This window comes from Schistocerca piceifrons, chromosome 2 (assembly GCF_021461385.2).
Source record: "Schistocerca piceifrons isolate TAMUIC-IGC-003096 chromosome 2, iqSchPice1.1, whole genome shotgun sequence".
NCBI lineage: Eukaryota > Metazoa > Arthropoda > Insecta > Orthoptera > Acrididae > Schistocerca > Schistocerca piceifrons.
Window position 1 is genome coordinate 991,262,313 of NC_060139.1, and position 8,493 is coordinate 991,270,805.

Here is an 8,493-nt window from a genome sequence, read left to right on the forward strand (position 1 = left end):
TGGAAGAAGAAGCCGGATAAACAATAACCAAATTCCACTATATTGTTCATCAATAAGTGTTATGTAGCAAAATTCTGGGGTCCGGCTATATCATGTTTCTGTTATAAACTACATCCGTTCAAGAGGGCTTAAAAATGAACATATCGTGGATTTCTTGAATAAACAGTGAGCAAGAAATTCGTGATTTTATTGTATCATACGGACATTAGTTGGCTAAGTCATGGGAAAGTATTACAGTGCTTTTTCTCTCTGATAGAGGAAATAGTAGAATTTATGAAAATCGATGCAGATGACCTTCCTGAACTGAAAAATGAAGATTGGGTCAGTGACATGTTTTCTCAATGATATGACGGCACACTTAAATGAGCTGGACTCAAAACTACAGGTAAACTCATTGGCAGCTGTATGTGCTTTCAAAATGAAACTTGCACACTTCAAAAACCGATTACGGAAAGGAGACATGGCCTATACATTTTCATGCTTGCAAAATAATTTCTTCAGAGAAACATGCTGTGCTGGCAATGACATTTTTCGCTGCGTTGATAAATTAGTTGAAGAACACAAGAGGTTTGCGTTGTCAAAAGCGGAGGAAACAGTGTTCATGGTGTTGAAGATCCTTTTTCTATAATCCCAGGAAAGACACCTATGGACTTACATGTGGAGATAATTGAAATTAAGTGTTCTCCAAGGTATAAAACCAAGCACAAAGAGTGTGGTCTTCTGGATATCAGTAAACACTTGGACAGAAATAAATTTAATAACCTAAGAGATGCAGCAGTTAAAGCATTCAGCATGTTTTACATCACTTACATATGCAAACAAATATTTTCTGTTCTGAACTTAAACAAAAGCAAATTTCGCCCTTGTGTAACTGAAGAACGTTTAGAAAACAGAACTTAAAATCTCAACGTCAAATATGACTCCAGACTTTGAAAAACTTGTCAGCTGACGTGAGATGCAACGTCTCACATTAAAGCTTTGTTTCAGTTTAGTATATTTTTATGTTGTTCTTTGTTGTTGTTGTTGCCTTCAGTCCTGAGACTGGTTTGATGCAGCTCTCCATGCTACTCTATCCTGTGCAAGCTTCTTCATCTCCCAGTACTTACTGCAACCTATATCCTTCTTAATCTGCTTAGTGTATTCATCTCTTGGTCTCCCTCTACGATTTTTACCCTCCACGATACCCTCCAATGCTAAATTTGTGATCCCTTGATGCCTCAGAACATGTCCTACCAACCGGTCCCTTCTTCTTGTCAAGTTGTGCCACAAACTCCTCCCCAATTCTATTCAATACCTCCTCATTAGTTATGTGATCTACCCATCTAATCTTCAGCATTCTTCTGTAGCACCACATTTCGAAAGCTTCTATTCTCTTCTTGTCAAAACTATTTATTGTCCATGTTTCACTTCCATACAAATACTTTCAGAAACGACTTCCTGACACTTAAATCTATACTCGATGTTAACAAATTTCTCTTCTTCAGAAATGCTTTCCTTGCCATTGCCAGTCTACATTTTATATCCTCTCTACTTCGACCATCATCAGTTATTTTGCTCCCCAAATAGCAAAACTCCTTTACTACTATTTTTATACTGTTTATGAAAACCGTAACCGTTTGTCATGCTAGTGTGCTGTTAAAATAGGTATTCCTCGCCGTTATTAAATGTGTCTTTTAATAAAAATATTTTGAAAACAATGTATTTATTCATGAGTTTAAAAATAATATTTGTTTGATTTCACCAAGTTTATATATCTGTACAGCATGTCGGCTGTTTCTGTGTCACAGTTCAACGAAAACATATAATAAAATAATTAATAATTGGAATAATGAACAATTTTCATTGATTTCAAATATTATATCCAACATTATTGATGCTGTGGCCCGTGATTTAGTTTCTAGTTTTGATTTGGCCCTGGACTACTTGTGATTTGTGTAACCTTGGTTTAGAACCTCTTTAAAAGTTTCATTAACGGTAAATATTTAATACATAATTTGGGGCCACGCGGTGTAGAACGCCGTGTCACGGTCCGCGTGACTTCCCCCGTCGAAGGTTGGGTGTGAGTGTTGTCCTTAACGTAAGTTAAAGTTAGATTAAGTAGTGCGTAAGCTTAGGGACCCATGACCTCAGCAGTTTGGTCCCATAATACCTCACCACAAATTAAACTAAATTAACATAATTTGGGCCTACTTGCAATGGCGTGACAACGGCCGTGAACGTGTGCCAAGACCGATGATCAATTGCCGCCCTTAATATGAATAGCGTACAGTGTCAAATCACTTAGCAACACGATACACACAACGTGGCAGTTGCCTCAGAGTGAAATCAGATTTAACAAACTGTGTTGGTACGACTGTGTGCTTGTTTCACGAATGCGGTGGTAGGAAACAACGAATCTGACAAACATACGTTTTACGGAGCGGATGCTTGCTTCCTTTGTGGTTCATTCTTCCTTCCTTGTTTCTGAGTTCGCTGCTGTACCGCGTAACAAAGGGAGGCGGGAAATAAACCGCTCCTTTGTGCTACGCCGTCTTCCATTATTGCCTTCTTCGACACTGGTTGCCAAGTTGACTAGAAGGCATGCAGTGCGCATAGGCGTACAACGTAGTAAAACGGAGCTGCTTTCGTCGAAACTAAAATACGGGTCCATCGACATACCTTCAAAGGTTGACAATGTTGTGATGTACTTTTTCTACTCAAATCAGGGCACCATGAATGGGGCTCACCCTGACTGGCAGTGGCCTTTAGCTACGTAAAGCATAAAAACTCTGATCATGCACCTCAAAAAACCTTAAAACGCCCAGAATACTGTTATAACAATTTAAGGCGTGTTGTAAACGAATAATTTTTCTAAAAAACTCGAAAAATTAGAACTTTAGTACAAAAGCACTACTGTCGCGCAAAGTGTGGAATATGTACCAGATAAAAACGTGTAAGCAAATGTTTCAAAAAACTATCGTACTTTTCCGACAACTGACGATTTTTTTTTGCAGTGGCTTTATTGTGTTTGAAACAAGCACGGCCGCTTTTTTTCAGGGGTTAGCCCTACGATCTGCTTTGTAGAAGTCTTTGCGTCGGGTTGTATCTGAACAGCAGGTACGGGGAGAGTCGATAAGAGAGAGAGAGAGAGAGAGAGAGAGAGAGAGAGAGATTTGGCGCCCCATTCCAGCGCTGCATCTGCCTTGACTTTAGGTCAGAGTGGAACTTTAAGTGCGCCGGAGGAAATGGCGCAATTTCCCATGACCATTGTAGGGACCAAACATAAGTCATGTAACAATGCTAAAGCCATAGTATTTTTCATTCTAGTCGTCCACATTCAGCTCATATTGTCTAAACTTACATTCTAGCGGAACCTACACACTTATTTCTATATGTGTATGAGTCTTCTGCACTGAATAAGTCTGTACTCCAGATTCCTGTTGGGTGTTGGGGGGGGAGGGGCGGATTATCTTGTTTGCAATCTCACCCTCTTGCGTTCGATGCAATTCCCTAATTACCTCATGAACGAAATACCAGCTTACCAGACGATCAGACCAGCTATGTGACTAGGCTGAAGAATTACTAGAAAATAGTACCCAATTTGTCTTTCTGAACGGAGAGATATGATCCGATCTAAAAATAGCGTCTGGCATACCACAAGGGACTATTTTAAGAACATTACTGCTCACTATCGCCTAGCAGATAACGTTGGAAGGTTCAGTTGGCAGTTGGACCTAAACGTAAATAAATAAATCGTAGTGTGTGTACAGCAAATAAGCGGCAAGGTCCGTTATTGTTTGATTAGACGTTTGTCAAACAATCAATCGTGTTCGTACTGGCTCTCTGTGTTTCCCGATTGGTCAGTAATCAGAGAAATTCAAAATAACACAAGCTTGCGTATATATTTGATGTTCCCAGTCTCTGGATCGAATAGACTTCGTTGCGTTCTCTGTGGTAAAAGAATGTTTTTATTTTTATTTTGTATAACTACTCAATTACAGTATTGTAAGCAACTCCGTGTTTAACCCCTTCGCTGCTCACTAGACTGAAGAACGAACAGTTGAATCAAAAACGTTTCGCACGCCAGGATTGCGGCGATCTCCTGTCCAAACGCGATATATTTGCGTAGATGTGATTTGTGTGCACAGATTTCTCAGATAACCTCCAACTTGGGTGCATGTCATATATGCGCAAATTTCCGGTCCGCGTACTACACTTTGTCTGCGCAGTTGTGATGAGCGCAGACAAATCGTTGTGTGTGGACCGGCAACGGACCGGTCAATAAGCATCAGTTAAAATCAGCTGTGGAGTAAGCAGCACGAGCGGTATCTGGTGGGGAAAACGCAAGGCGTTGTCGGCAGATCCGAGCACAGGGGTGGATCCGAGGCGATAGTTTTGTCTCAACAGTTGGCGCCAGATTCTGAGAGTTTACGTGCGCATATTGAGTGCAGAGTGTACGTTTGAATGTTCGCTATAGCTGTCACAAGACACATACGGATTTGTGATATTACAGTTCTCTTTGCATTTTGCGATTGTGGAGGTGTATTACGTGTGTAGTTGTTAATCACACAAGTCCGTCTGTTAAATTTGGTGTACCTGTTGACGCCGCGAAGGGGATTCACCAAGTACACACATTTTTGAAGGATTCGACGTGTCGGCAGTACTATTCATATTTGAATAGGGCTGTTCGAGGAGCGGAGTGTGAGTTTTGAAGTGTTGTGTATTGCTAGTATTTCAATGAGATTGTGCAATGATTGTAGTGTTATTTTGCGGTAGTATCAGCTTGACCACTTCGTAGATACATTTCTCTTGATTTTGAACTACCGACGTGGATTAATGTCGCCGATGTTGGAGTACCTGAGAGATGTATTTTCATTTGTTTGAGTGCTTGTGTTAGGGATTCGCAAGCAGCTTTTCATACGACGGTGGACTGTGGTAGAAATTTCAAGAGTTTGTTCAGGAAAAGGTTGTGTTTGATTAAGCTGTTTCCCTTGTCCACGACGTATTTTGTGAACCATGTACGCGATCGACATCGTGACAGCACTCCTCCATGCGGAAGTAGAAGCCGGCAACTTGCAAGGTGTCATGGAAATGTTGGCGAGAGGAGCAGACGTCGAAGCCGCAGACTTGTTCAAGGTACGACCGATACATATCGCTGCCGAACAGGGCCATTTGGACATTCTTAAAACACTTATAACACGAGGTTGTAATGTAAATGCACAGGCGTCCGTCCCAACTCCAATGTCGAAGAAATTGGAGCGGGGCATGACGCCGTTACATATAGCAGCTAAAAATGCTAACCCGAACCTCGCGCTCACTTTGATTGATGCCGGCGCTAATGTGAACGCCAAGAGTAGCTCCGGAGTGTTTCCGCTGCACGTTGCAGCGCAGAACGGCCGTTTGCCCATAGTGGAAGCGTTGGTTTCTGCGAATGCAGACGTAAATGCTGAGGACGACAAAAAACATACTCCTTTATTTTGTGCTGCGGCGCAGAATTTTGAAGACGTAGCCAGATTTCTTATACTACAGGGTGCTGTTATAAATGCTAGAAATTCAGACCGTTCGACACCATTGCATTTCGCAGCAGAAAAGGGAAATATTAACATAACAAAGCTGCTGATCCAGAACGAGGCTGAGATTAATGCAAAGAATTTGGCAGGCATTACCCCATTGCATGCGGCCACACATAACAGACAGTCTGCAGTAAGTCAGTTTTTGATTAACTGTGGAGCAGATGTCAATGAAAGAGATGACGTGGGATGGAGGACTCCTTTGCATAATACAGCACAGAGCGGATACCCAGCAGAAACCGCCAGACTTTTGATTGCGAAAGGAGCTAACGTGAATGCAAGGGACAGGACTGGAATAACACCCTTGAACCTTGCTGCAATGTACGATTCCGTTGATATAACGAACATCCTGATCGAGAATAAAGCTGACGTTAATGCCACTGACGATCGAAAGTGGACGTCATTGCACAGTGCAGCTGTTACAGGCTGTTTGGATACTATAAAAATTCTTATCGCCAATGGTGCTGAAGTTAATGCGAGGACTTGCGAGCAGACAACAGCATTGCATTTCGCAGCAATCTACCGGCATGCCGACGTAGTCAAATATCTTTTGGCTAAAGGAGCCGAAGTTAATGTAACTGATAACAAAAACTGTACGCCACTTCATTTAGCAGCAGAAGACGGTTCTCTCCGAAAGTCGGAACAATGTCGTGCACAGGGCCGAGATTCGAAACTAAATACCGTGAAAACTCTCATTGAAAACGGAGCAGATATAAATGCCAAACGAAACAATGATGAAACAGCTCTGCACCTAGCTGTAAAGGCCAACGATCCGGTAGTTGCTCGGTGCCTGTTAGAGAATGGTGCATATTACGATGCGAAGGCCTTGTCTCAGTTTGGTAACTTTACCGTTTCAGAGATTGCTGCGAAACAAAGAAACGAGAACATAAGCGCTGTATTGCACACAATCGGAAAGCTGTTTCAAGCAGTGAAAACAGCTAACTGCGCTGAAATTGAAAAATGTGTTCAAGAAGGGGCACCAGTCAACAGCAGAAGTATCAAGTATGAAACACCACTTACGTATGCATGTTGGAAAGGACAGTTAGCCGTTGTTAATGTTTTGCTTAAGAATGGGGTTGATATTAATCTCAGCAACAGTAATGGCATTACTCCTTTACATTATGCAGCAAAATTTGGACATCATGAAATATTGTGCACCTTACTGAAACATGGTGCAGTGTATAATGCCAAAACCAAAACGGGCAAAAAAACACCTCTACATTTCGCCCAAGAAGGAGGAAATAAAGAAGTTTCAGAGACTCTAAAACTGATTAGAAGTATGTTTACAAGAATAAGGAAAAAGGATAATACAGTGCTAAAAGAGTTAAATGAATTGAAGGGCACACAATATGCCGAATTTCTTGCCACAAAAAACTGCAAAAATATAAATAAAGAAACTCTGACACAAATAGCTTCAAAAAATGGGTATGAGGAACTTTGTAAATTGTTGTGTGATTTGTAATAATGTAGAGTGCTTTGTTATTACTCATTTTAATAGAGTAGATTACTTTGTTATTACTCATTTATGGCAGTGAATGATTTGACTGAAGTAGTTCAAGTTTCATGACTTGATATTGATTTCCTGAGATTTTGTACTCTGTCAAGGGATATTTTAGTGTCCTGTAATCTATAAAGTGTTTAAACAACATTAAGGTTTGAAAATCTGGTATTGCTTATCAGATTGGTATGAATGCCCCTAAGCATCAGTATTCATGTTAATATTTACCACTAAGCATTTTCTGATGTAAAGCACTTCAGAAGCTTAAAGTCTAGATTCATGCATAAATTTTCATAATATTAGTGTTTTTATTAGAGAACTGATACAGTCTTATGTATTGTTCCTGTGTATATTTAATGTTCTCTCTCACTTCACTGTTAGAAGCATGTGAAAATAATTAGTATGTTAAATATTTCTTTACAGCCCCACAATGCATGTGATTTTCTAACAGTGCCTCAGTTAATCACTCCATTAATTGTGCAAAACATGTTCATATGTTGGCATTTAAGAATGTATGAAGTTTGATGTTTAAACTGTATTTAAAATAATAAAAATACATGCCCTGTATTGAAATATGAATGTGTAATTCTGTACCGTTATATACTCTAGCTACTACTTATGACTTGTATGGATCTGACATTGAAAATAGGTACAGTGTCCATAATTATACAATTAGGAACTGCGATTCAGGTGTAGATAACTACAGTAGTGATCAGAATTGAAATTAACAAGAAGTGATGCATACAAATGGGAATGTCATCCAAATACAGTGATGTTATTTTAATCCAAATACTGTAAAAGACATACCTCAATATTTGTCATTTTCCATTTGTGTGTGACATTAAAGAAAAGATTTTTGATAGTGAAAGCGTAAAATTATGTGCTAGATTATTCTTTCTTTATAGTGGTTCCAGTACATACAAACTATCAGATGATGAAGGTAACTGGTTAACATTAGTGGGCTCTAACAGAAAACCTGTAAAGGGGTGTACTGTTGTCCATCTCCACACCTAACATTTTACAAATGTGGTTTCATGTAGATGTGAACACTTAATATATACTTCTAGTTATTCTTTCTTTATAGAGGTTCCATTACAAACCAACTGTCAGATGATGAAGGTAACTGGTTAACACTAGTGAGCTCTCTCAGAAAAACCGTAAAGGAATGTACTGAAAGATAGTATAGGGTATGGGAGGTTCAATACCTTTTGGAAAATAAACATATAGGTTTTGTTGTCCATCTCCACACCGAACATTTTACAAATGTGGTTTCATGTAGATGTGAACACTAATATGTACTTCTGGGACTAGTGTAGCAGGGGATACAACCCGTCGGCTTTGGACATTGACGTCACAAGTCGCCAATCGAGAAGCGATTCTTCTTAGTGTTGTAGCTCCCTTTAGTGGCTGATAAGTGTTTTTTGGCTTTTTAAAAAAAAAATCTCA

General features: G+C 39.8%; 1 protein-coding gene across 1 annotated transcript; it reads left to right on the forward strand.

Moving 5' to 3' along the window:
- The first annotated feature begins 4,335 nt into the window (after positions 1-4,335).
- LOC124776748 (ankyrin-1-like) lies at positions 4,336-7,492 on the forward strand. Its single transcript, XM_047251872.1, has one exon. It carries the CDS (start codon positions 4,996-4,998, stop codon positions 7,009-7,011), a length of 2,016 nt encoding a protein of 671 aa, XP_047107828.1. The 5' UTR covers positions 4,336-4,995; the 3' UTR covers positions 7,012-7,492.
- The last annotated feature ends 1,001 nt before the right edge of the window (positions 7,493-8,493 follow it).

What these genes read in the sequence shown, in the direction of transcription:
- LOC124776748 (XM_047251872.1), top strand. Translation starts at nt 4,996, where the DNA reads ATGTACGCGATCGACATCGTGACAGCACTCCTCCATGCGGAAGTAGAA.